General features: G+C 54.4%; 2 protein-coding genes, 1 long non-coding RNA gene and 1 pseudogene across 3 annotated transcripts; 1 reads left to right on the forward strand and 3 right to left on the reverse strand.

Moving 5' to 3' along the window:
- Nucleotides 1-38: 38 nt before the first annotated feature.
- On the reverse strand, nucleotides 39-3,957 carry Rab3a (RAB3A, member RAS oncogene family). The gene is made up of 5 exons (XM_052162107.1): nucleotides 3,865-3,957; nucleotides 2,645-2,872; nucleotides 2,099-2,217; nucleotides 1,353-1,477; nucleotides 39-736 (listed from the first exon to the last, which is right to left on the reverse strand). Exons 2-5 carry the CDS (start codon nucleotides 2,870-2,872, stop codon nucleotides 546-548), a joined length of 663 nt encoding a protein of 220 aa, XP_052018067.1. The 5' UTR covers nucleotides 3,865-3,957; the 3' UTR covers nucleotides 39-545.
- Nucleotides 3,958-6,436: 2,479 nt separating this feature from the next.
- Nucleotides 6,437-14,068, reverse strand: Pde4c (phosphodiesterase 4C). Its single transcript, XM_052161902.1, is given in 16 exon segments — nucleotides 6,437-7,603; nucleotides 7,606-7,816; nucleotides 8,261-8,443; nucleotides 8,603-8,725; nucleotides 9,101-9,255; nucleotides 9,420-9,519; nucleotides 9,597-9,761; nucleotides 10,011-10,109; nucleotides 10,196-10,356; nucleotides 10,546-10,804; nucleotides 10,896-11,008; nucleotides 11,295-11,347; nucleotides 11,469-11,539; nucleotides 11,618-11,654; nucleotides 12,060-12,251; nucleotides 13,928-14,068. Coding segments are annotated over 16 exon segments (2,286 nt in total). The 5' UTR covers nucleotides 14,056-14,068; the 3' UTR covers nucleotides 6,437-7,367.
- On the forward strand, nucleotides 11,494-11,888 carry LOC127668364 (uncharacterized). Its single transcript, XR_007974095.1, has 2 exons — nucleotides 11,494-11,580; nucleotides 11,661-11,888. It is a non-coding gene; the product is annotated as an uncharacterized LOC127668364 (long non-coding RNA).
- Nucleotides 14,069-19,864: 5,796 nt separating the features above from the next.
- On the reverse strand, nucleotides 19,865-23,553 carry LOC127668518 (jupiter microtubule associated homolog 2-like; annotated as a pseudogene).
- Nucleotides 23,554-27,932: the final 4,379 nt, after the last annotated feature.

Below are 27,932 nucleotides of genomic sequence, written 5' to 3' on the forward strand. Positions count from 1 at the left end.
CGGGGGCGGGGGCGGGAGCCGGGCCAGCAGAGACTCAGCCAGGTCCGTTCGCTTTATTGACTGTGTGTAGTGTTCATAACTTGTAGGAATGTGTGGGACACATTGACACTCATGACGTCAGAACAGGTTTGGGGATATCCCAAAGTAGTGACTATATCCCCCTAGACCCCATCTATCCCAAAGTACAGGGCAGAAGGCTCAGGCAAGCAGGAAGCCAGTCTGTCAACCAGGTGGTCCATATGGTGATCCCCCAGCCTCAGGGTTGGCAGGACCCGCCGTCTTCTATCAGCCTGCTGTAGAGTGATATCTGGTCCCCTCTTCACAACCGACAACTGTGGATGGGATGGTTTACAAAACCAAAATGGGAGGGTCTTAAAAGGAGAGGAAGCAGCAGTGACCACAATACACCAGAGCTGGGTGGACGTATGTACAGGGTGGGAGGGGGTGTGCTCAGGACACGCCCTCAATAAATAAATAAATAGCTACAAGAATAAATAGGGTACAGGATAGGGGGCGTGCCCCTGGCAGCAGGGAAGGGAAGCCACTCAGCAGGCACAATCCTGGTGAGGCGGAGCCTGCTGGTCCGTGAGCTGTGGGCCCTGCTTGGCCCCCGTGACTGCAGGGTCTGCAGTATCCAGGGACTCTGACATCTTCTCACAGATCACATCCACCAGACGTTCAAAGGTCTGCTTGACATTAATGTTGTCCTTGGCGCTGGCCTCAAAGAACTCAAAGCCTGCGTTGGGGGAATAGAGAATTGACAATGACGCTGCAGTCCCCGCTCCACAGGCCTCTCCAAGGGTCGCTCCCGCACCCTGAAAGGCACTGGAGGGCCCCCAGGGAGGCCACACTGGGCTGGGTGAGCCTTCCATTACCACCCGTCCCTCTGGATAACAGTGAGCACCCTAGTGGGACATCTGGTCCACCTGCCGCCCAGCCAGGCTCATAGCCCCCTTCAGCCGCTCAGCCTGCAGTGGCAGCTACAGTTCCTCTAGGGGGCGATGATGCGCCACTGCTACTACTCTGTCTATACCAACCACCCTTCCTTCCCACACAGGCAAGCTGTGCCGGCTCCAGGAAGCCAGGCCTGGCCTCTTCCACCCAAGTTTCTCTTTCCAGTTCAAAAACTTCGCAGACCCAGCACCCTGAAAGTAGCCCACGGCTACAGCCGACATGGCAAACACCTCCATGGCCGTCAAGACCCACGGCCAAAGCCTCCTGGGTAAGGCCTGACTTCCTCAAGTGTGAACCACCTGGACTCAAGCCCTGAGCCAGGAGACACTGGGGGTGTAGCTGTCGGGTGTCCAAGCCCCTGGTCCAGCCTGGGAAGGGCCGCAGTCCTCAGTACTCACCCAGGTGGTCAGCCAGCTGCCGGCCACGCTCCGAGGACACCACCCGCTCATCTTCCATGTCACACTTGTTCCCCACCAGCAGCACCTGGGCGTTGTCCCATGAGTAAGTCTTGATCTGTGTGGACCTGCGGAGGAGGTGGCCAGAGGCTGAAGAGGAAGCCAGGGGACCCAGCCCCACCCCTGGGTCCCTGTGTCCAGCTAGCCCTGCAAGAGAGACTGCTGCCTCTTGGTGACTGAGATAGACTTTACCCGTGAGCCCAGGTTATCCTGGGCCTCTCCAGCCCCTTGCCTCCCCAAACTGGGAAGATGGCGGGTGTCCTGCTACACCGAACGTTGACACCCAAGGGAGTTAATTTGTGGTACGGCAGCTGGAATCCAGGTTCTCACACCGTAGGCAAATGCCTGGCCAGAGACGCACTTGACCTCAGACAAGTGAGCTAAAGCGGCTCTCCTGCCGGGCTTCCTGAGTAGCTGGGACCACAGACCTGACCTAGCGTCACCTGGGCGGACAGGACAGGTGACTGCCAGAGATGAGTGGGAGGCCCTTGTCCAGCTTGCTAGTGACCTGTGTCCTCCCACAACCCCAAGCCTTGGAAACGGCCACATGGTTTGTCCCCTCAGAGCCCCTCTTCATTGTCTTTCGGACATGCAGGGGATGAACCCAAGGCCACCTGAGCCCAGCCCCAGTTGCTTCCTGTCCCTTTCTTCTGACAGCCTTGTGTTTTCTGAGTGTGTGGGCCGCTCACCAGTCCTGCACTGCATTGAAGGACTCCTCGTTGGTAATGTCATACATCAGGATGAAGCCCATGGCACCCCGGTAATAGGCTGTGGTGATGGTGCGGTACCGCTCCTGCCCTGCTGTGTCCTGGGGGAAAGAGTGATAAGTCAGGAGGGACCTCACAGCAGCCTCTGAGAGAAAATGTGCTCCGAGCTGTCCAGGCGACCACTGTGAGGCCCAGGGACAGTGGGTCAGGAAAACCAGGCAGTGACCCAGATGGGTCACTCCAAAGCCACTTAATCACTCAACAAACACATCCTGGGTGCTGCCCAAATGCCCTGCGCCACACTATGCCGGAGGTGAGTGGGGACTCACTGGACTTAAGAAGACAGGAAACTCATAACCGGGTGGTAGAGATGCAGGCCTTAAATCCCCGCACCAGTTGAGGGCTATCCTCAGCTACCCAGCTTCCTTTTATTACGGACCACAGGGAGAGCACTAAGAACACCTGTGTGCCTGAGCCCCGCGGTGTGTGTGTGTGTCAGGAAGACACCTCCCCTCCAGCCCTACACACCCAAATCTGCAACTTGATCCTCTTGTCGTTGCGGTAGATGGTTTTGACCTTGAAGTCTATGCCAACGGTGCTGACAAAGGCCGGCGTGAAGGAGTCGTCTGCGTAGCGGAAGAGGAACGAGGTTTTGCCCACGCTGCTGTTCCCAATGATCAGGATCTTGAACATATAGTCGAAGTTCTGGTCTGAGGACTCCTTCTGCCCATAGCGAGCGTCTGTGGCCGATGCCATCTGCGGGAGATGGGTCACAGGGTGTGAGGGGAGCAGCAGGACCACACCCAGGGTGGGCACTGCACAAGGGTAGGTGATGACACCCCAAAGTCATATGCCGGATGCCCCCAGCATGGACGGAGCTGTGACCTTGACAGGTCCAAGGTTTTAAGCAGGCTGTGAACCTCAGATTCCCCTGCACCCCGTGGGGAGACTGACCTCCTCTGTCTTCCCATCAGTTTCTCACAGAGCCCCACACGGGAGCATGACTATAGGAGGATCCCCAGATCTCTCTCATCCTTATTCTTCTCCTGGAAGAACGGGGGCCCTGAGATAGCAGCGTCACGTGACAGAGACTGGATGAACGCAGGCTCACATGCACAAAATAGCGCTCGCTCACGTGCGCGCACACGCACGCACACACACACACACACACTAGCACAATGAAGCATCTAGGGCAGGCAGAACCAAACCCCTGCTCTGCATGCAAAAGCGGTGCTAACAAGAAAAACAAGCAGACATGTACGTGTGTGCAAGCCCATGTGTGAGCACAGCTCCCTACAGCCATGCACGACTGCACAGGCCATCCGCGACGCCACACCACACATGCGCATGGCTCCACGCGCGTGATCGCATACTTGAACTGGGACCCACGCACACCGTGCACGCGCACCATGCACGCACAACACTTCACAAGTGTGCACGCTGCGCGTCCGGAGGTCACTCGAGCGAACCTCTACATGCCCAGCGGGCGCGCACACGTGTGTTCACCCCACGAGCACGAGCACGCACAAGCCTCCCGCAAGGCCTGGCTTTCCCCTCCCCCTCTGTCGCAGAGCCCGGGCCCCAGGTGCCAGGTTAAGGATGAGGTGAGGGGTGCGGGATGCGGGACGCAGAATGCCAAATGTGAGACGAGACCCATAGCCACTACACTCGAGTCGCGCTCCCCGCTTGATCCCCTGGCTGCGGGGGAAACGCGGGCTCCCCAGCGTGTGGACCTGGGTTGCGCTCACCTTGCCCTCTCTAAGCTGAGACAACGCTGGCGACGGAGACCGCGGCGACTGCGCTGGCGACCGGGCCCCAGAAGAGGATGCGGGGGCTGCAGGCGGCGGCGGAGGCTCAGGCCCCTGCAGTCCTCGCTGACGTCCTGCAAAGCCAGGGGCGGGGCTTTCTATGCAAACGAAGCTATGACGTTAGGGGAGGGACTGCATCGACAGGCGTGGGACCCCACTGGCCCGTGCGGGGCGGGGGGCGGGGCCTAGTAAACCACGGGAGGGCGGGGCTCTAGGTAGGCTCGAAGTTCTCGTTGGCTGATGCGCTCGAGCGAGGGACCGGATATCGAATCAGCGATTCCTACGTCTTCAGCGGCCCAATGGTGACTACTAGGAATTTGAAGGGCGGAGAGGCTGAGGCCAGGACCCAGTTCTGGCTGGAAACTTGCGGGTAGAAGTCCTTGCTTTTGAGATGTGCAGCACTCAGGAAGTTTAGGTTTTGTTTTGAGAAATGGTCTCATGTAGCAAGCTGGCCTCAAACTTGCCAAGTAGCAGAAGCTAATCTTGAACTCTTGACCCTTCCGCCTGCACCTCCCACATGTTGGGATGGCAGGCATACATCTTGCTTACATTTTAGGGCTCAAAAAACCCATTAAAAAAAAGACAGAGTTTTTAATCCCAGCATTCGGAAGGGAGATGGGGACAGATCTCTGCGAGTTCGAAGCCTGGTCTACAGCGTGAGTTGCAGGACTATGAAGAGAAACTTTGTCTTAAAAAACAAAACAAAATAAACAAAATAAATAATAAAAATCAAAAAGAAAGCAAGGACTGTATTTTAATGGGCCAAGGATAATTCTGTTTGGCGGGGAGCCTGCATTGCAGCACAAAGGCCTGGGCAGATCCAGGTCCCTGTCCTGCATTGGGAAGAGAATGGGAGGAGGAAAAGGCATTGAAGCCAGCTTGATCCACATAAAACCCTGTCGAAAAGAAATAAAGGAGAAAATCCGGTTCTGTGCAGAGACAGGGACGAGTCCCCAGAGAACACTTTGCTTCCTTGTGCACTTAGGACTCAGAAGTATCCTGACCCATAAGTCTTCCAAAATTGTAATAAAAGACCAAGAACGCAGAGAAGGTTCAAGGGTAGCTACCCCACGCCCTTTACGATATGGACACTGGGACCCAGGCGACCCCATGTCTCAGGAATCTGGGCACAGAAATGCAGCCGTTCAGGCCACACGACTCATTCCTGCAAATCCGCTTGCCAAGGTGGGAATCTGGGGTCTGTCCTGGTCTCGCTCTCCGTGCGGCTGGGCAGGTCCCCAACGCCTCCATTCCCACAGGAAGCAGAACTGGGAACGTGGCCTAGCTCCGTTTATAGACGGCCCCGCCAGCTGCGGAGGCGCCGACGACCAGAATAACCTGTCGCCTGGATGCTCCGCCCCCGCGAGGAGCTGCAGCTCCGCCCAGTCCGGGGCCTCTGGGGAAGCTCATTTTCTGCTCCCATGAGCTTCGTGCAGACACACAAGGTGACCACCAGTTTGTTACTCAGCGGGCTCCCGGCCCACGCGGAGGCCACGGTGGGGACCTGGACCAGGTAGGTGTGAGCCTGGGGCACCCAAGGGATAAGGCCAGGGGAGGAACCCAGACGCCTCCACCACCGAGCAAGGGCTCCACGGGAACTGTGCTTGTATCTCAGTAGGTGGCAAGGTTCCATTGGAGCCCTTGGAAGGCTGAGGCAGGAGGATTATCAGTTCATCATCATCTTGTGTTCACAAAGCGAGACTGTCTCATACTATAAACGTGTGCGGGAAAACTGCTGATGACAGAACCTTTAATCACAGAGCACTCGGGGATCTCTGAGTTCGAGGCTACCCAGTAAGGACAACACAGCTGTCTCCAAGAAGAATAGGAACAGAGGGAAACTGTTTGTCACGTCTTTCTAAGTTATACCCATTTATTTGTGTTAGAAAGAGGGGCGTGTCAGAGACAACCTAGGTGATCAATTCTTTCCTTCCACCACAAGTCCTCAGCATGGAACTCGCATCATCAGGCTTGGCAGCAAGCCCCTTGGCTTGCTGAGCCCTCTCACTGGCCCAATAGCTTATTTTCTTTATAAGTTTGTGTGACTTCCAAATTCTCCCACAGTGAACACATATTACATTGTTTAACAAGAAATCTCTAAGGGTCGCCTCTTAAAACATCTGGAAGGAAGAAGGGAATGTTCCCGTGTGTGACCCCACATGGCCTTCCGTGCCTCAGGGGATGAACAGCCGGAGTCATAATATTTACAGAGGAAGTCGCCTGCCCTTCTGGTTCCTCAGAGGCCTTGGTCCAGTGCAGGGTTACAGGCCCAGAGGGAAAAGGGACCCTATGACGCATGCCTGTCACCCCGGCCAAGCACTCGGAAAGTGGAGACAAGAAATGATGTTAGTGTCACCTCTGCGGCCAACAAGCTTGACGTTAGGATGTGAGACCGTGAGACCCGGCCTCAGAAAGTCAAAAGTCCCTGTTTGGAAAACAAACAGGGGATCAGTCTTACCGCCAGGGGGCGCCAGGACCCAGGGTCCGCTCCGTAAAAGCATCGAGGGTCAAGTTGAGAGTCAGTTGGCCCACGAGTGAATGAGCAGGTTTATTCTATTTTTGCAGTGATAGAAATGAAACTCAGGACTTCCTACAAGTTAAAGCTCTGTTACCAGAGGGGGGATTCTAGACAGAAGCTCCACCCCTTAGATGACTCCATCTCTCTCTCTCTCTCTCTCTCTCTCTCTCTCTCTCTCTCTCTCTCTCTCTCTCTCAGATTTGTTTATTTTGTGTGTATGAGTACACCATTGACACACCAGAAGAGGGCATCAGACCCCATTACAGATGGTTGTGAGCCACCATGTGGTTGCTGGGACTTGAACTCAGGACCTCTGGAAGAGCAACTGGTGCTCTTAACCGCTGAGCCATCGCCCCAGCCCAGTCCTGCTCTTTTTATTTCTGGTCAGGCTGCCCAGCCTGGACCAGCTGTGTCCACCTCCTGAGTCCGGGGAATGCCTGTGGTGAGCAGAGGCGTGCCGGCTGGCACTCTGGTTTGAGAAGCCTCGGGTGTCTGAGCAGCTCGTGGGACGACTGAGGCCTGCAGGGGTCTTCTCAGAGGTCACCGACCTCCCCGTAAGTAAGAAGAGTCTCGAACAGCCAATGGTGTCCGCAGACCCCAGACCTCTGTGGGAGGCGGTCCCTGCCTGCATTTTATGAAAGGGATTTTCCCCCTGAGGGACTCAGTAAAGGCTTCTGACTGACCAGACTGGTAAAGGCAGGACATTGAAGGGCAACGTTGGGGCTCGGGTCACAGAGCCCGTGGGAATCCAGGGTTCCATCTTTAGCACCAAAAAGAAACCAACTAAACCATAACACAGAGTCCTGCATGGGCTGCAGCCTACACGCAGACTGAAGCTGAATCCAACTTCTGAGATGTGTGAACGGGCACTGACCAGGCCCTGGTGCTATTGCAGCCACGCCTGTGGTCAGAGTCGGCCCCAGCCTCAGGCTTTCAAGTGGACCCCAAGGCTTGGCTCTGTGTAAATCTCGGCTGTCCTCTGTGACTGCCGAGAAAAGCCATCAGCGCCCACAGGTGCCCAAATGTCCGACCACGACTCCATGGTCCGCACTAGGCTAGCCCAACTCTTGTGGGACAAGGCAGACCCTGGGCTGGCCATGGAGGACAGGAGGGAAGTATGGGGTGACTCTGAGGTCTCTCTGTTCAGGGCTGTGCACTGCCTTCATCCTCCCCCTCCTCCTCTTCTGCCTCCTCCAGGGTCAGCTCAAACTTGAACCTGTCCGGGCCGCTGGCGTGCGGAGGGCTGCGGGGAGCCCTGCTCTCGTACCACGCTCTGTTGTCTTCCAAGGTCTCCAGCAGCTCCTGAGCATCGGGGTGCACGAGATCAGCCCACGTTTCCCACAAAGGCTGAGCGATGTAGTCAATGAATCCCACCTTAGGGTGACCACAGACGGGCAAGTGAGTCCCAGTGGAACCCAGAACCAGCCCCAGCTCACGGTTGGCTGCATGGTGCGCTCAGCCTGGAACGATCATTTGCCAACTCCTAGTCATCCTTCAAAATCCTCTTGAAAAAGCCCATCCTAGCACAACATGCAGGAAACTGAGGCAGGCTGATCTCGAGCCAGTGAGTTCTCGGCCAGCCAGGGTGACAAAAAGAGATGTTTTCAAAACAACAAATCAAAAACTCCGCCCTAGTTGGATGGTGGTGACCGCCTTTGACCCCAGCACTTGCCAGGCAGAGGCAGGTGGATCTCTTGAGACAGAGACAAGAGTGGTCTACAGAGGGAGTTCCAGGACAGCCAGGGCTGCACAGAGACACCCCTGTCCCATCTCAAGAAAGCCACCGCCCTGCAGTGGGGCACAGCTCCCTCCCCGCACCTGGGATTTCTCCACGGAGGCTGTGTGCTTGTCGCACATGGGGCTGATGTCCAGGCCTGACTCGCGCTCCCGGTCGCCCTGCTGGAAGAACTCGGCCATGATGCGCTCCGTCCACTGGCGGTAGAGGGGTAACGGCTTGGCGGGGTTGCTGAGGTCAGCGCAGTGCACCAGGCTCTGGAGGACCTGTGGGGGATGGGGGCTCAGACGGCCGAGCCGCACCCCATCTCACCACCTCCCACCCGAGGCAGGAGAATGCTGACTACTCGAGCAGTCGGAGCTACAGAGTGAGATTCTCAGGAAGCTAAAGGGGGAAACCGAGGCTGTGGCCCCCGCGTCGCGAACCTGGATGCGGTCAGAGTAGTTGTCCAAGAGCAGCACGCCAAGGCTCGTCACTTTCTTCGTCTCCACCATGGTCTTGAGGTCGGCCAGAAGCGTCATGTGCTTAGACATGTCTGTGGCCAGCACCTGAGAGGACACGAAGCTAAAGATGTTGCACCTCTGAGGCCTTCTGTGCCTCAGTATCCCCACCTGTGAGAGGGAGGATGGAAACGCTGGGCGGCACAATTGTCAACTGAAGCTGCCCACCTGTCAGCACGGAAGTGGAGGCAGGGGGATGAATTTCGAACATGTAAAGAAGAAAGGAACACCCGAAGGACACAGCGGTAGCCAGCACACAAGAAGCACCCAATAAAGTGTTGAACTATGCGACCCTGAACCCCCGACAACCCACTGACTGGGATAAAATCAAGCGGGCCACTGGAAACCCCGTGTCTGTTGCCGGCAGCCTGCATGGGAACCCTAAGCCGCGCAGGGCGTCACTGCCCCGGGCCGTGACGTCACCATGTCGATGACCATCCTGCGCAGACTCAGTCTCTGCTTGGTGCTGAGGTTCCGGAAGATGTCGCAGTTTTCCCCCTGCAGGAGCTTGAAGCCTACCGCGAGGTGATGGTTCTCCAGCACCGATGAGTCGTTGTACATCAGTGCCAGCTCCGAGTCTGTGGGGACAACCGGGGCCTCGAGATCCAATCCACCCAAGCATTGTTGAAGAGGAACAGCACTGGCCAACTTCTGCGTACGCAGTGAAGGCCTTCCAGCAGAAAGCCATCCATGCCGCAGGCGGGACATGCTGGGCAGCTCCGGCTACGGTCACCTCACTTACTGGTGTTGATGAGAAACTGGTTGGAGACCCCCGGGTGGTCTACGTCGTGTATAGCACATGCAAAAATAGCTGCCAAGACTTCTAGGTCCGTGAACACGGCCTGGATAGAGCCTGGGCGTCAGGGCGGAGGAGGACCGCTCTGCCCTGCCCACCCGTGTCCTAGGCTGGGCGTGGTACCTCCAGCGCCGGGGTGCCCAGCAGCACGTGCGCGGACTGCAGCACGTCGGCAGCATGAATGCTGTTGTGGTACGCCACGTCGGAGTGGTAGTGCCCCTCTAGCGTCACCAGGTACCTTAGCAGCGTGTCCGCCGGGATCTGGAAGGTCTTGAGCAGGTCACGTTCCTGGTGCATCACAGACCTGGCTCAGGGCCTTGGCTTTGGGGTTCCAATTCACCTCACCCCACTCCTCCTCTCTACTGCCTCCAATGCCCCTTCTGCAGGATGTCTTGGTGCTGCTGCAATCCCGAGTTCCTTCTGCCCTTGTCCCCGTTTCTACCCTACCTACCAGTACGGCTCAGGGCCCCGCCATTCGCTCTGGGTCTTTCCAAGGCTGGCACAGGGCAGTCCGAAGCCAAGGCAGGGGAGAGGTACCTGGAGGACGCTGAATGTGACGGCCGTGAGAGCCCGGTCCCCACTCAGCTCGGCCACTTTGAACACATCCAGTCCCCATTTGTTGGTGTCTTCAAGCTCCTATGGGGGACCGCGGTGCCACATTTGTCCCTTGAGCCCCGTGTACAGGTTAGGAAACTGAGGCTCGTGGCTCTGGAGAGACCCACCTTAGCCAGCTGCTCCTCCTGGTCTGTCTGGACCCCAAAGCGTGGGATGGCAGCTGTGGGAAGGCTGGTGTGGGACGACCTACACAGCCCAGTGATCTGGGACATGGGACGTGGGACGTCCTCCGTGGTCGGCTTGGGCAGCTCCACCTCAGCCTGCTGGTCTACAGGGGGCAGGGGGCTCAGACCTCAGCCCACCGAGCAGGTCAGACTCAGGACCCCAGGCCCAGGAATCCCTTTTATCACTGGGGTCCCCTCCTGTCGTGAGCATCTGTAGGCTTTGCTGTGTCTGGGGTCGCACGTGTTCCCATTGGTGTCATTGGCACACTCCTACTCGAGCTTCAAAATCCTACCTGTCATGTCCTCTCCTCCCGAAAGTGTCCCTGCCATCCCTCTCCTCCAGCCCTGGCCAACTGTGCTGGCTGAGTGAGACCTTGCTAGTCCTCCTCCACAGAAGGCCGCGATGGCATCTGCCAGAGACACCTCCTCCGACCTCCGAAGGCTGTCAGGCAGCTCACCCAGGAAAGTCTGAGAAATGTACTCCGACACCTGGTTTCCTGAGCGGCTGGTTTCCGACAGGTGGGTCAACTCGCGGTTGAGCATGCGCTTGAACTGTGGGCCCGGGAGGAGGGTGAGCAGGAGGGCAGCGGGCAGGGAGGACGGCGAGCAGGGAGGACGGCGAGCAGGGGCGCTGTGTCCTCACCTTGTTGGAGGCCATCTCGCCCACCGAGCGACGAGTCTGCAGTGTCTCCAGCTGCTCCAGACACCAGTCCAGCTCCTCCAGGGTCTCCTGCACCAGCTGCAGCCCAGAGTCCTCTGGGAGCCGGGTGGGTTAGGGCGGGAAACCCCGTTGGGAACCCGTGCCGCCCTCATCTCCGCACCTCAACCCCCAGAGCCCAGGGCCACAGCTCCACAGTCTCCTTCGCGTGGCTGTGTCACGCCAGACATGCCCACAACCCTCTCTGGTCTGTAATGTGGGCGGGGTAGGGGGGAGCTCTGAGTGCAAATGTGGGTGTGGGGTGGAGCCTGTTTACAGTGAGTCACAGTTCAAGGGCAGGATGGGAGGACTTCCACAGCTGCGGGGGTGAGGGTGAGCTGATACCTGCTGGGGCAGCCTGTTGGCTGCTGTGCGGAGGGGTCCCCAAGAGCACCTGTCTGTAAACAGGGACGTCAGAGGGGCTCACTTCACCAGGTTCCCCCAGACAGGGCCTCACCTCCCACACACACCCCAAACACCCAGGCCGTCAGACCCAGCCCTCCCTGCAGCTGCCCATACCTGGTGTCACTGCCCGGGCCATGTGCAAGGGCAGCCACGTTGCTACGGACCGTCCTGAGACCGGCCAGGACCTGTGGTGAGAGCGGTGCTCAGGAGGAAGCTCGCGCCCTCTGTGCGTCCGCGGCCGGAGGGCGGAGGGGGACACCCACCTGGGCGAAGGGCGTGACAATCATGTCTTCTCCATGTCTGCAGGACAAGGCCATCACTGAGAGCATCTGCCGGCTTCAGCAGACTCTCCTCAGGACTCCTACCCAGGCCTTCCGGCCTCTCCCACCAATAACCTACGATATCCCTATTTAAAATGGGGAAACTGAGTCCTACGGACAGAAAGGGTCTTAGCAGAGTCAGGACAGAAATAATTGTTTCTCTTTTCATCACAGCTACTAGGGAGCTCAAATAAAACTATTTGTTCAGTTGCTACTAATGTGTCTTAATGTTCCCAAGTCAATGTCACTCTGTCCCCAACTTGGCCTCAGGCCAAGTACGCACAAACCACTGGTGTTTGCTACACGCGGGATATTCACAAAGGAACTCCCTGGGAAACTCCTACTTCAACTCCAAAACCTCACTAATGGGAGGAAGGGGCCTCACAGGTCGCTGGCCGCCGACGAGGTCCGGGACACAGCCTTGGGTGAAGGCTCATGGTCGCTGTCCGAGCGGTACAGGAAGGACTCGCGCCGCTGGCCGTGATGGACGGGGGACTGGAGGGTGCGGCCGACACTCGGCCGGGACTGAGCGTCCAGGGGACCCTTGTCGCTCGGGAGCCCATTTTCCAGGTCAAAGCTGGAGGCAAGAACAGAAAAACACCCTCTGGGCAGGATCCTTCTGTCTGTAAGTCGGTCGCATCCTCCGCCTGCCCCGCAGGATCGAACCTACCAATGCCTTGGGCCAATCAGCCCCGCCCCAAACGCAAAGCCCCGCCCCTTACGGCACCGCCCCAACCCATCGACCACGCCCTCTTCTGCAACTCTTCCAGGTTCAGCTATGCGTCTGACCCTGCAGGAACGGGTCTACACTCCTCTCCCTGGGGTTAAAGGTCACAAAGGTTTGGGGGGCTGTAGCGCTGGGGTTCACTTCCCATGTAACGGCCCGCAACTGTGACTCAGTACTCGGGACCTGACGCCCTCTTCCGGCTTCCGTGGCACCAGGCACGTGGCGCCCACATATTCAGACAAAACACCCACACAATGATAAATACATTTCTAAAAAATAAATAAAAACATGGCAGGAACTGGGCGCTGGGACGGTGGCGACCCTGGGAGGCACGGCCCGGGTCACGTGATCACCCGCTGGCCTCTAGAGGTCATTCCATCCCGGTTCTCACCGGTAAGCGCGGCTCGACTCGGCTGTTTCCGGCAAGGACTGGGCGAGTGCGAATGGGTTCGAGCATTGTCGACCCCGTCCCGCCCCACCTGGGCGAGCTCAGCTGCGCTCGCCCTTTGCCCGCGTCCCTCGGGTTTTGGAGGGCGTGGTACAGACACTTCATGACGTCACGTGGAGCGGGCTTCCTCTGCCTTTGCTGTCCCCAGGCCCAGGGGCTCCCCAAACTCGCCATCCCAAGGACCTCAGGTGGTGGTGCCTTTCCCCCTCCCACCTGCGGACAACTGGAGAGGCCTGAGGCAGGGGCAACTTCTCGGTGCTGGGTTCTAAGCCGCCCTCGGGCGCGCAGGGTTACGGGCGCGCTGGCGATTCCCTGGGCCCTGAAAGGCTGCTTTTCTTTCTGCTCTAAACTTAGCCGGGGTTGGCGGGTCAGGCTGCGGTTCCATGACGTGAACAGCGAGGTCCCTGTCGTGGCTGTGGAAACGGCGCCTAAGCCACACGGGTAAACTGAGGCACCGAGCTGCGGAGGAACCTCAGACCCGCTTTCATTTCCTGCTCGCCTCCCTCAGGCTCTCTTTTGGAGTCACACTCCCTTCAAGACCCTGGAGAGGGGAGGCTCTTGGCTGAGGGCTGTGGTCCTGATCACCCGGGCCCTAGCTGTCACTAATGGCTGTCACTAATGGTCACCGATGGCTGTGTGACCTGGATGAGCGCACGGCCATCTCGGAGCACGCAGTTCCTGCAAAATGACCGCACGGGGCAGGTCACTGAGCGCCCACCAAGTCTCCGCCTTGACTCTGCGTCAACTACAGCCTATGAGGCCACAGCTCCGGAGCGCAGGGTAGGGTTTGAACCTGGACTGGAACCTGGGAACTCCACCCCTGCTTCCGAAGCCCTCGCCTGACCCCGCAGCCCCGCACCGACGAGGGTGGGACATCGGAGGGAGCCCCCCACTCCCTCCCCGCGCCCCACTAGGTCGGCTGGGTCAGAAGGAGCCGCGCAGGCCGGCACAGCTGCAGGGACCGTGAGAACAGCGGCCAGGTCCCCTCGGCGTGCGACAGACGGCGCCTGACCCTAGCGAGGCTGTGGCTGCTCCTGCGGTCACCCCGAATCCCTGTCTCTGACCCTGATCCCCTCACCACAGCGGATGGGCCACCGTGAAGCGGCGCTGCAGGCGGATGCTCTGATTCACCATCAGCTTCCTGAAGAGCCCGGGGGAGCCGCGCAGGGACTCCCGGGGGGAGCCGAGCTCCGCGGGGCCCTGCATGGCCCGACTGAGCCCGGACTCGGAAGCCCAACCTTTTCAGATGCTCAGGGGCGGAGCGAGAGGACCAGGCTCCGCCCATCGCTCTGCGGCTCCCATCCTGGGGGAAACCGCAGGGACACTGAGGCTCAGCAAACCCGCGACTCTAGTCACTAACTTCTAGTTTTCACTTTTGTTTTTTTAAAGGACCGGGCCTCAGTTGCCCGAGTTGGCTTCGAACTCGCCCTGTACCCTGCCTGACTGAGGAGTCCTGCGACTCCTGCTTCAGCCTCCCAACAAACAGGTGGGCGCCAAGCTCTGCCTTCAGGGTTGGTTTGGGTGTCTGGGCTGGGAACTGCGTCAGAGCGAGATGAGGTGTGGTCAAGCACATCTGCCATTCCATCTAGGGAGGCTGATGCAGGAGAATTACCACGAATTCAAGGGCACCTCAGACTTCAGAATGAGACTCAAAGAGTCACGTTGGAGACCGGAGAAGGATATTCCGTCATAGAAAGATCCTCGCGGTACAAGGCACTGCACCCCCAGTAACTCAGATTCGTTCCAGGGTGAGGACGTCTCCGGAATGACAAGCCCTGTAGCTGTTTTCCTGTGGGGGAAACTGAGGCACTGAGAGATCACAGGAATTCCCTGGAGCACGGCGGCACAGCTCCAGCCCGTGGGTCCCCGGGTGACCCCATCGCTCTGACGTTCCCCAGGCCCTGCATCTGGACCATTTCACTGGCAAGGCTGTGTCTCCCACACAAACATCCGCCCGCGGAGCTTTCCGCCCGGGCAGCGCCAGACGTCACCAGATCGACACCAGGTGCCCCGCTGGAATGCTAGGATACACAATCGCATTGGACAAAAGGGGAAACTGAGGCTCATGCAGGTCACAGACAAAGGAAAGACATGGACTATGCAGTGGCCAGGCTGAGGCTGTACAGAAAGGACGGACACACACACACACACACACACACACACACACACACGCACACGCACACCTCCAGCCCGCCCTGAAAAAGTGACTCCCAGGATTCCCCACATCCTGGGATGGCTTTGGAGTAGGGTTTTGGTGGGCACCTGAGCGATGGAGGTATAGCTAGAACTGAGATACATCCATTGCTCAGACGAGAACACTGAGGTTCAGGGGGTCACACCCACTCCGCCCACAACCCGGTGTGGGGGAGGTGCAGCCTGTCCAAGAAGCCCTGAACACCTGATGGGAAAAAAACCTCCGAGCCCAAAATGAAAATACCATCTGTGGCTGCTAGGCTGGGCTAATTATATCTATTCCCAGGGGGTGGGGGGAGGAGCAGAGGCCGCCAGCCAGGGGTCCGAGAACTCTTGACATCACTCCAGGCCTGAGAGAAGATCACTATACCCAGGTCCCCAAAGACAAACCGGGTCCCAGAGGGAATCAGTTCCACCCTCAAAAATCATAGAAAACAGAAAAGTGAAGACAGCATGCTGATAGGAACAGAGAGGTCGGGCCACTTGCCTGAGGTCACACAGCTAGGAATGGTGGAGTAAGTTCACAGGACCCCAGGGCAGGGAGCCCCACTGTGTGGGCATTTTGCATTTAATTTATTAACTAGTTATCCACCCTTCTGCAGTCCAGCCGAGCATTAACAGTCTATCAGCGGCTGTCCTACAACAGTTTCACTCACAAATTCGTATTTCATTATGGCTCCCACACCCTTTGTGTGCTTTTAATGTAGGGAGATGGCCACAGGCTGGACTGGACATTCAAAGCCTGGCCCTGTGAGCTTCAAGGGCTACCCTACTGCTAGGTGACAGTCCACTGGAAGGGGGTGCTGCAGACAGCCCTGTCGTCGCCATCCCTACATTGCTGTGTGACTTCAGGGAGAACCCAGAAGTCTCTGGTGCCCTCGAGACTCCTCCGCTGCCTTGTTTCTTTCCTTTTGAGTTCCGTTTCCCCCAGGAGAGCACTTTTCTCCTGTTATCAGAAGGCCCATGTGGAGAGAGAGAGAGCTTTTGGTGCCGCTTCTAGGAACTTGGCATTTGTCACTGGGCCTGGACAAGGACGTCGGCTCAGATAAGAATGTCAGAGACAGTGCATGGGACTTCACTTCCTACTTAGCTGACGTGCTCCCTTATGTGATCCCTTCACTGGCGTGCTCCCTTATGTGATCCCTTCGCTGACATGCTCCCTTATGTGATCCCTTGTGTGATCCCTTCGCTGACATGCTCCCTTATGTGATCCCTTGTGTGATCCCTTCGCTGACGTGCTCCCTTGTGTGATCCCTGTGTGATCCCTTCGCTGACGTGCTCCCTTGTGTGATCCCTGTGTGATCCCTTCACTGACGTGCTCCCTTATGTGATCCCTTGTGTGATCCCTTCGCTGACATGCTCCCTTATGTGATCCCTTGTGTGATCCCTTCGCTGACATGCTCCCTTATGTGATCCCTTGTGTGATCCCTTCGCTGACGTGCTCCCTTATGTGATCCCTTGTGTGATCCCTTCGCTGACGTGCTCCCTTGTGTGATCCCTTCGCTGACGTGCTCCCTTGTGTGATGTCTTTTTTACCCCTTTGCTTGATTACTCTCTTGTGTGATCTCCGTGTTTACTACTTCATTTTATTACTTGATTACATTCTTCTTTGTCTTTGATCTAAGAACCGACCCTGTCTTTTGGATGTGCCTAGAATGATATAAAAGCAGGCTGGAGAGGACTAAAGCTGCTTCAGCCTCAGAATGGGTTGCACTCATGTTATAATTTTGTCTAACTTTTTCTTTTTCAATCCTCACTCCCTCGCTTGAGACCCTGTTGGCTGACTGAGCTGCCTTGGTCAGACGGCCTCAGCCTCAGCGTGGGGCTCAGGTAAGGGGGTGCAGTGAGGAGCACTGCCGAGAGAGGAGCACTGCTGAGAGAGGAGCACTGCTGAGAGAGGAGCACTGCTGAGAGAGGAGCACTGCTGAGAGAGGAGCACTGCTGAGAGAGGAGCACTCACACAGGAAAATGAAAGGTAAAGGAAAGCGATGGATGTGTCCAGTGGTGAGTAAACGTTGTAAAAAGGGACACGGTAATAGCAGAGTGTATTTTGTCTGTGTGTTTAGAGAGTCTAGGGGAGTGAAGAGAATTCTCAGGGATGCTGTGGGTCTCTGGATCCTGTTTAGAGACAGTTTGCGTGAGAGAGAGAATGGGTCTCAGGAAAGCTCTGTCCCCTCTGCCTGGGATGCGTTGGCAAAGGAGGAACACAGGTGAACGCAGGCTGTTCCGGAGCTCGCCCACGGGCAGGAGGAGGTTCCCGGGAGGAGTGCGTAGTTCTCCTTCTGGGTCCCTTTGGCACATCAAGTTCTTTTCCCTCTCTGTCTATTATCTGTCCGTGTCTGTCACTTACTTTCTTTCTTTTTTTCTTTCTTTTCTTTTTTTTTTGTTTGTTTTTCGAGACAGGGTATCTCTGTGTAGCCCTGGCTGTCCTGGAACTCACTCTGTAGACCAGGCTGGCCTCGAACTCAGAAATTTGCCTGCCTCTGCCTCCCAGATTACAGGCGTGCACCACCACCACCCAGCGACATTTTCTTTTTAAAAAAAAAAAAGATTTATTTATTTATTATTATATGTAAGTACACTGTAACTAGCTGCCTTTAGACACCAGAAGAGGGCGTTGGATCTCATTATGGATGGTTGTGAGCCACCATATAGTTGCTGGGAATTGAACACAGGACCTTCGGAAGAGCAGTCAGTGCTCTTAACCACTAAGATATCTCTCCAGCCCGACATTCTCTTAAATGGAGAAAAAAAAAATGCTCTGAATTCCAAACGACATCCTTATAATGACTGATCCACAAACCATTTGAGTTGTTACAGAATTACAGATACGTAAGACATGTTACTGAATTACAGATATGTAAGACATGTTACTGAATTACAGATATGTAAGACATGTTACTTGGCTTCAGGATCCAGGACAGCTGAAGAGGGAAACTCTTTGGTTGACAAAGCCATGATCACACCCTCAACAGAGCAGGCAGGAAGCAGAGCTGGGCAGGTGGCTCCTGCAGGCACTTGTGGGTTGGTGTGCGTGTGACCACAGAATTGCCACTTTTCCAAAAATGTACTGAGGGCATTTTTCTGGCACCTGCTATGAAGCTCTCTGTAGGCACTAAAAGCCAAAGCAGCACCACTGTCTTAGTCAGGGTTTCTATTCCTGCACAAACATCATGACCAAGAAGCAAGTTGGGGAGGAAAGGGTTTATTGAGCTTACACTTCCACACTGCTGTTCATCACTAAACAGTCAGTTTACATCACTAACAATCACTAAAAAGTCAGGACTGGAACTCAAGCAGGTCAGGAAGCAGGAGCTGATGTGGAGGCCATGGCGGGGGGGGGGGGGGATGTTTCTTACTGGCTTGCTCCCCATGGCTTGCTCAGCCTGCTCTCTTATAGAACCCAGGACCACCAGCCCAGGGATGGTACCACCCACAAGGGGAGCAAATGCCCCACAGCTGGATCTCATGGAGGCACTTCCTCACCTGAAGCTCCTTTCTCTGTGATAACACCAGCTTGTGTCAAGTTGACACACAAAACCAACCTGTACAACCACTTTGAAGCCGTTTTCACAGATGCACACCAGAGGGGAAACAAGGAACCGCTCAAGGGTTGAATGGGAGGACCATCTGGCTGACAGGTGAACTGACAGGAATGTGGATCCCGGTACCTCTGCTGTCAAACGACAGTTGCGATCTTACTACCAAAACACTTCGTATCCCGGCCTAAGGAGCACTGTTTATCAGCAAGGCCAGGAAGTCTGAAGCCTTCTAAAGACAGCATGGGCAGCTCTTGTGCTTTGGTGTACAGAGTACCACGGTTCTAAGTGTTGAGGCAACGCATAGGTATTGATAAGAAGCGGACACTAAAAACACCTTTCCATACATTGGTGAAGAAGCCAACGCAATGCAAGGCCCCTCAGCAGGTTTTTCTCCAGACTACAGGAGCAGAGCAAGACAGGAGACCAGGAATCCACCGATACCTGGACACACGTGGCCCTGCAGAGGCCAGAGACCTTATGTGTAGGGAGAACCCCTCGCAGGTGTGGAACCAAGGCCTGTACTTAAGGCTGATAAGAGAAACCGAAGGAACAAGTCACATGCAAGTCTGGCGCCTCAGGGACCAAGCCTGCCGTAGAGGAAGACAGGCTGCTACCTCAGACCTGGCCATGGCGCAGGTATGGGACAACTCAGAAGATCGGTGTATGAAAAAAGAAACTTCCACCCAGGACAGGACTGAGAATAACGGCTTGATTTCCAAAACAGCAATCATGTTTCACTACTATAGGGTGACATAATGGGGTGAGGAGAGGAGACATTAGGGTTCTGAGGTATCTCAGAGGTGGACGCAGTTAGTGATAGGCATGTCCTGAAAGGCTTAATGTAGACATCACTTTGTCTTTAAGAGTTTCTGTTTATGTGTGAATCCTCCACCCCACAGAGAGAGCAGTTTGGGTTCTTTTTCAACCAAACTATACTTAGATGCCCAACAGCCAGCAGACTGCTGACACAAGGACGAGAGAGACCCCGCCATCCTTCTGGTAACGCCCCAGCTCTTCTGCCTTCCCCACAACTTTACAGATGTTTCACAGACAGCAGTTAGAGAGGAGGGACCAGAACATCCCAATATGTCCCCAGTGCATATCTTGGCAGTCTAGAAGGCACAGTCCTCTGTGCAGCTCTTGCAGCGACAACAAGGCCTATGAGCAGTCAACCCCACACGCATGACAAACCCTCTCCCACCCCAACTCCTCTGAGTTAAAGGAAACACTAGCATTCAATACTCTATCTCTGATCAAGTTACAGGCAGAGCAGGGGTCTCTCAATAGAAGGAGATGCTGGATTTGCCTCCTGGTGGGTTCAGGACTTGGTTGTGGGTGTCAGGTCGCAGCCCCAGCCTGGGTTCATGACTCAGCTATAGGTGTGGCCGGATCTGCCTGTTCTGCCTCCTTGAGTTTCCTTTCTCATCCTGCTCTCCCCTGGATGTGGAGTTTGTAGCAGCTTTCAGGTCGGACTTAGAATCTTCGACTTCACGCAGCCAAACATGATCCTTGGGCTCGTTTGGGCGCAGTGGCAGTGATTGGGGACCCAAATGTGTCACTGGTCCTCTCACCACGTGGACTCAGCATTGTCCATTGTCGAGTTTGCACAGTTGATTGATTCCTTTGCCTCCTGGAGGATTTGCGTGTTTTGGGGTTCTTCATTTGCTCCAGAATATTGGATGCCATCCTATTAGGCTTGCTTGAAGGAATACCTTCTTCTGGACTTCCAAAAAGATCGCTCGGTTCTCCTCCAGAGGCTTCACGGACCTGGGGCCCGACTCACCAGCGTGGCCGTCTGCGCCCTGGAACGTGTTGGCTGCTGCCCCGCTGCTGGCTTTTTATTTCCGTTTCCTTCCCTGAGCGTATGTGTAGTCAGGCTGGAGAGCTCACAGGCTATGTCTCCCCTAACGGCACAGCATCCCTCTCCTCCTGTTCCGGTGAACTGGCACTTGATGAGCGGAAGCCCGGTGCTGATCTGTGTTAGTCATTCACAGGAGACCACCGCGCTTTGATGTGGATTTTGTAGGGGGAAGGGGGAAAGAACCAGTTTTGTCAACAGGCCATAGCTATTACTAGGACTCAGTTTTGCTTTCTTAGACACTGGTAGTGTGTCTTCCTTGTCTTCCTCCTTGCATTAGTCAGGGTTCTCTAGAGTCACAGGACGTATGGGCAGTCTCTATACAGTAAGGGAATTTGTCGATGACTTACAGTCTGTAGTCCAACTCCCCAGCAATGGTCAGCAGCAGCTGTGGATGGAAGTCCAAGGATCTAGCAGTTGCTCAGTCCCACAGGGTAAGCAAGTGAAGGAGAGAGAATCTTCCTTCTTCCAATGTCCCTATGTAGGTCTCCAGCAGAGGGTGTGGCCCAGATCAAAGGCATGTGCCACCTTGCCTAGACCACTTGCTTTGTCCCAGATGACCTTGAACTCAGGGGTCTCCTTGTCTATGTCTCTTGGGATTCATAGCCACTATACCTCAAGATCAAGGTCAGAAATTTATATCTCCCAGCTTCAAGATCAGGATCACAGGTGAGCCTTCCAATTCTGGATCGTAGTTCATACCAGATATAGTCAAGTTGACAACCAGGAACAGCCACTACAGTCCTCATCATCAACTTCCTCAGCATCAGGATAATCTGCCAGAGCTACACGTTCTCCCTTTGTGGTAATAGCTACCATCTGAGATGCATACCCTCAGGAACAATCCAGGAGAGCCTAGGGACCCTGGGGACCCTGGAGGACCAGGCAAGCTTGTTGTGAATGACTGACTAGTGAGGTTCGTCTTTGTCCCACTGGTCAGGGAAAGTTTGAAACGTTGTGCCCCAGTTTTTGTTTTGTTCTGTTTTGTTTTGTTTTTTCAAGACAAGGTTTCTCTGATTAGCCCTGGCTGTCCTGGAACTCACTCTGTAGACCAGGCTGGCCTCAAACTCAGAAATCTGCCTGCCTCTGCCTCCCAAATACTGAGATTAAAGGCGTGTGCCATCACTGCCCAGATGTACCCCATTTTTAATAGGGTTATTTGGTTTTCTTGAATCTAACTTCTTGAGTTCTTTGTATATACTGGATATTAGCTCTCTATCAGACATTGGATTAGTAACGATCTTTTCCCAATCTTTTGATTGTCATTTTGTCCTATTGACAGTGACCTTTGCCTTACAGACGCTTTGTGATTTTATGAGGTCCCATTTGTCTATTGTTGATCTTAGAGCATAAGCTATTGGTGTTCTGTTCAGGAAATTTTCCCCTGTGTCCATGTGCTCGAGGCTCTTCCCCACTTTCTTTTCTGTTAGATTCACTGTATCTGGTTTTATGTGGAGGTCCTTGATCCGCTTGGACTTGAGTTTCATACAAGGAAATAAGAATGGATCAATTTGAATTCTTCTGCATGCTGACCACCAGTTGAGCCAGCACCATTTGTTGAAAATGCTGATTTTTCCCCCACTGTATGGCTTTAGCTCCTTTGTCAACGATCAAGTGACCGTAGGTGTGTGGGTTCATTTCTGGGTCTTCAATTCTATTCCATTGATCTACCTGCTGGGCGGTGGTGGCGCATGCCTTTAATCCCAGCACTTGGGAGGCAGAGGCAGGAGAATTTCTGAGTTCAAGGCCAGTCTGGTCTACAGAGTAAATTCTAGGATAGCCAGAGCCACACAGAGAAACCCTATCTCGAAAAAAAAAAAAATTACAAGGTAATTATAAAAGGTCTTGTAGAATGGGCCCATGGAACTTTAAACAATATCTCCATAAAATAAGAAAGGGGGAATTATGTCCCCATATACCACAAATTTACTTAAATCTTTAAAAATTTAGATGCCAAGGAACTGTGCTGAGTGTCTATGTCACCCTACAACTAGGCATAATTATGGCCAGGTGAACCGGAAGGATCCACTGGCCTATGGCATGATCCCGATCAGGTATTAATATGGGGAAGAGGGCACATCTGTGTTTTCTGCAGGATGCTGACGGAGCGTGCTAGCTGCCACAGTGCTCGGTGTGACATGCTGATGCTGGGACAAAGAATAATGCTGACCTGTGAACTTGCTGAGTGCCCTGACCATGGTGACAGGACGCTGTACTGGGCCTGTGCTCCTGACCTGTCGCCGATACATCGAGCCGTGTGATCCAGACCAGAGAGTCTCGTGCTTGGATCTCCCTGGACAGAGGAGCCAACTTATACTAAGACTGTGGCTTTCAATGCATTTATTGATGGGATTTCTGTTTGCTTTGTAAAGAACATACTATGGGAGTATTTCTGTGTTTCCTTAAAATTGGAATCTTTTATTAATTGCTCATGTTAAAATGTTGTTTCTTCTATGCTATTTAACACTTGCTAACTGTGCCAGTGTGTTGAAGTCTGGCGTGTCTGTTATGTTGGTCTATCAACAAGTATGATTACTTGTACTACAGGACCTAGGTATTCTGAAAAAGACTTGCAATACTGGAAGAAGTGAGTCAGACTTTAAAAAGCAGAAGCAAGAGTAGTGGGCTTCATTATTGCTGGTATAGCAGCTTTGATTACATCAATAGCTACCAGCAAAGCTTCTGCAATTGCTTTGATACAAGAAGTTAAGACAGCTACTTTTGTTAATCATTTAGCAAAAAATATTAGTAATGCTCTGAGTAGTTGAGAAGATTCAGATAGACATCTATAACAACAAACTGATGCTCTTATTGATACTATTCAAACTATTGGAGAGGAGGTTCAGAGTTTAAGAATAAGTTATCTTGAGTGTCATGCTGAATACCAATGGAAATTTCAAAGACGCTTGCAGGGTTTTGGCATAATGCTAACACCGCTGTGGATTGTTTAACTTTGCATAAGGAGATCATGAAGTCAAGAAATACAAAGCTCACCGTTGACTCATCCCAGGACTGCATGGCGTTCCCTGTGTCTTCACCATCGCGGCCCAGGGCTGACGTCAGTGTCTCCATCTTGTCAGGCTTCAAGACTGACTTACATAGCTTGATCATGTTGGCCCTCCTTGTCCTTGGAAATACTTTTATTCCTGCCCACTGTGCTAAAGCTTGCCTTTAACAACATCAACATGTTAGTGGCCAAATACATGGCTTGAAACTAAAATGGATCCCCAGATAAAGTTATTAATCTAACAGGCTGGCAGCCAACGACAGGGGCTTTTCTGTACAGTGTCTTACTGACCTAAGACAGAATTACATTGTTTTTGAAAATGTAAATTCCAAGACGGGTAAGGAAGGCATTCTTGTCAGAATCACCTAAGACAGGCATGGTCTTGTTTATGAAATAAAGGGAGAGATGTTGAGAACTTTTAGTGCTGCTTCTAGGAATTTGACATTTGTCACTGGGCTCAGACAAGGAAGTCGGCTCAGATAAGAATGTCATAGACAGTGACCATGGGGCTTCGCTTCCTACTTCGCTGACGTGCTCCCCTTTGTGATCCCTTCGCTGACGTGCTCCCTTGTGTGATCTCTTTTTTACCCCTTTGCTTGGTTACTCTCTTGTGTGATCTCCGTGTTTACTACTTCATTTTATTACTTGATTACATTCTTCTTTGTCTTTGATCTAAGAACCGACCCTGTCTTTTGGCTGTGCCTAGAATGATATAAAAGCAGGCTGGAGAGAACTAAAGCTGCTTCCGCCTCAGTATGGGTTGCAATCATGTTATAATTTTGTCTAACTTTTTCACTTTTTTAAAAGATTTATTTATTTATTTATTATATGTAAGTACTGTTGCTGTCTTCAGACACTCCAGAAGACAGCATCAGATCCCATCACAGATGGTTGTGAGCCACCATGTGGTTGCTGGGATTTGAACTCAGGACCTCTGGAAGAGCAGTCAGTGCTCTTAACTGCTGAGCCATCTCTCCAGCCTAACTTTTTATTTTCAGTCCTCACTCCCTTGCTTGAGACCCTGTTGACTGAGCTGGCTTAATCAGGCTGGAGACAAGGAAACTGAACGCTGTTCTATTTTGCTGAACTCCTGGAAAGAGAAATGATTGTCCAAGTCCCTTCCCAGGAGCCCCAGAGAGCAGAGTGGCCCCTCCTCTGGCCCCATGGCTCTCCCCCTGCCCCTCAGAATTCACAACTCTGCAGCCAGCCTCTGAGAGCTGGTGCTCTCAGGTCTGCCTTGCGTCAGATGCTCTCTCAGCACCTGGCAGCCACCCAGTGCTGATCAATGCTTGAGACGCACTGAGCCTTCTCTTCCACTTTACAGCTGCACCCTTAAGGCTGAGACTTTAGCCAGGCAGTGGTGGTGGTGGTGCACACCTGTAATCCCAGCACTCTGGGAGGCAGAGGCAGGCGGATTTCTGAGTTCGAGGCCAGCCTGATCTACAGAGTGAGTTCCAGGACAGCCACGGCTATACAGAGAAACCCTGTCTTGAAAAAACAAAAAAACAACAACAAAAAAAAACAACAAAAAAAGTCTGAGACTTTGTAGCCTGTTCTTCCTGCTGATCACATTCGTCTGCCCACTCAGCCTAGCTCTCTCCTGCTGCCCCAGACAGTGCTCCCAGCTTCCAGTTGTACCTGCCTGACTCTCGCCCTGAACCTCCCAGAGCCTGCCCACCAGACAATCTGCTAGACCCTCTCTGTAGGTTCCTAATCCACACCTGGTAAACAGTAGGTGCTTTATAAATACTTTCTGAACAAGATATTTTGGCCTTCCTACACCCAAGCCATCTACTGCCAGATTAGAGGAGGCTCACACTTGGGGCCAGAACATCCCCCACCCCACTCCCCTGCCCCACTCCCCCTGCCCCACTCTTCCCTGCACTGAGCCCCTCCCCCACATGACCAAGTGAAGCACAGTCCACTCCCGAACCACCCGGGGTCTCCCCTCCCCTCACCAGACAGGCCCAAAGGAAACGTGTTTGTTCTTTCTTGAAATTAGAAAGTCTGTGAGTCACTAGAAAGGGTGGAGTGGACACTGCCAGGTCACTGGATGGCAGGCCTGGTCATCTGGGCTGAGGGACTCATCTGTGCCTGAGGCTTTCCTGGTGCTAGAGGTAGACTGTGATGGTGGGTGCCCAAGGGCAGGACCGAGCTACAAGAGGGAAGTGACAGGGTCTGGGTCCCCTAGGCTAAACCTCAACTTCTCCTCAGACCCACCCAAGGCCTCCTCCATCTCCTGAGGACTTTGCCTGACCCTAGGGACAGAGCCACAACTGGGCACACCCTCTCCTACCTAGGCACACACCAGGCTAGGCCACCGCCTGGCTGCAGTGGGGTCTCTTCAGCCCCTATCCCTCCCACAGTCCTAGAAGCAGAGGCCAAGAGCCCACACCTTTCTTTTTCCTTCTTAGATGGTTTCAGGTAGCCCAGGCTAGCCTAACGCCTGCTGTGCTGCTGCAGATTACTCGAACACCCGATCCTCCTACCTCTGCCCCAACGTGCTGGGAGGAGCTGTGTAACTGAAGTAACTGAGGGCTTCCGCACGGTGGGTAGGTGAGCGATTCTCCAATCACCGCGGCCACACTTTCAGTTCTCCTCCTTTCGTCTTTACGATTGATTCTTAATGCTTTTTAATTAGATGTGTGGGGCCGGGTATCAGGTTGTCTTTCACTCCTGGAAAGGGCACATCTCTCCAGGCCCTCTCGAAGTAGGAAGTCAGTTATGTCAAATGATGTTTCGCCGGGGCACACGGGTGAAAGTACGTTTTGCTGTAGCAGTGACGGGACATGAGGTGGAGGAAGACAGACACGACCCCACAGGCAGTGAGAGCTCGAGCAGTGGTTTGCTGTGCTGTGCCTCGCCATTCTTTGCTGCAGACACTCGTGTATTGGTCCACCTTACATTGCGTTACTGAGCTCCGCTAGTGGTGACGCCAAAGAGAAACTCACCAAAGAACTCCCGAGGCTCCCGCAGCTTCTTGCTACTTCCTAGGCCCCTGGCTGGTTGGCGAGCCTTGCGATTTCTTCAGGATTAAACGGCAGCTGCTGGTTCATATTCAGTGTTTGCTGAGGGACTGAACTGCTGGTGTCCTGACAGCAAAGTCTGAGCTTGCCCCGGGTCCCCTTCCCTTGTCTCCTAATAACCTTTCTCTTCCACAACCTCTGCTGGGCGGTGGGCCAGAGGAGAGGTTGTCCGCTTGTCAAAATAGGCTGTGAAGATGTTAAGGCCACGTCCTCACCCTCCTCTCCCTCCTTTTCTAACACAAGGTCTCTCTGTGTAGACCAGGTTGCCCTGGGACTCTGAATGTAGACTCGATTGGCCTCCAGAGATTCCCGGGCCTCTGCCTCCTGAGTGTTGAGATCAAAGACTTAAGCCACCACCACTCTTCTCCAAGTGCAAGAACTGACCTGTGTTCTGCCCCTCACGCCGGGCCAACAGCAGGCCACGGGAAACTGTTCTGCAGCACCAGGGCTCTGGGCCCTGTCCTGCAGTCCAAGGCGCACCTAGATGCCAGGAAGGATCTGCAAGGCCTCCAAGACACCGCGGAACGTTCTAGAGCAGCCCTCCCCACTGAAGCCCAGCAGAGGACAGGCAAGGACAGCCCCGCCCAGCTGCCGACTCATCCTTGGCCACCCAAAAGGAACCTCACACCTACAGACTGCTTGTGACACGAGCAGTGGGGACCACAGAGACACAGATGACTGGAGACTGTCACGGGGCCTCCCAGCCTGTGGTTGAGGCAGTGCAGACCGTTGCCTGAAGATGACACACACACCTGGAGCCCCAAGTCACTCAGATCCACAAGAAACAATCCACTGCCACCACTACCTTCGCCTAGACACAGCTCTATCTCTAAAGTGCACTCCTAATACAAAAGGCTCCCCACGCCGTCCTCAGGGGTAACCCTGACCCTTCTGCACCCTCCATCCCAGCACCAAGGGTCCCAGCTCAATCCAGCCTATGACAGTCCCTGCCCCCAACAAGACGACCCAGCCCCCACAGTCCACCAGACCATCGCCTCCAGGCCACGCCCACTGCCCAATGCGCGCTGCTCATCACTAGCTCCGCCCACAAACCTCAGGCCCCGCCCATCACAACTCCCCAGAGATCGGGATGCCTGTGCATCCAATCCATGTACCCTTTTCCATGGGACCACTGCCCCCTGCAGGCCGCGCCCAGTTATGCCGGGCCTCACCACGTCCAGGCTCCCCTACTCACTCTGTCATCTTAAGGGCCTTTCCACCCTCAATGTGTCCCTCCTTCACCAGGTGTCACCAGGTGACACCTGTCCCACCCACCACAGACCACACCCTCTCCAGTCAGGCCTCATCCATTTCCTTCAAGGTCCGCCCACTTTCTGCAAGCCTCTAAAAATGGTGACCCTTAGCATTTGTGTAAGTGTCCCCTCTCATTACAGGTCATTTCTTCAAACAGGCCCCGCCTTCTCAGCAGGCCCCGCCCCATCACCTACCGGCGGGGA

This window comes from Apodemus sylvaticus, chromosome 18 (assembly GCF_947179515.1).
Source record: "Apodemus sylvaticus chromosome 18, mApoSyl1.1, whole genome shotgun sequence".
NCBI lineage: Eukaryota > Metazoa > Chordata > Mammalia > Rodentia > Muridae > Apodemus > Apodemus sylvaticus.

Bases quoted from the DNA above. Each gene is read 5' to 3' on its own strand.
- Rab3a (XM_052162107.1), bottom strand. From the start codon at position 2,872: ATGGCATCGGCCACAGACGCTCGCTATGGGCAGAAGGAGTCCTCAGAC. The intron at 1,478-2,098 runs GTGAGCGGCCCA...CCTCCTCCGCAG, and splicing joins TTCAATGCAGTGCAGGACTG to GTCCACACAGATCAAGACTT. The intron at 737-1,352 runs GTGAGTACTGAG...CCCCCAACGCAG, and splicing joins GCAGCTGGCTGACCACCTGG to GCTTTGAGTTCTTTGAGGCC.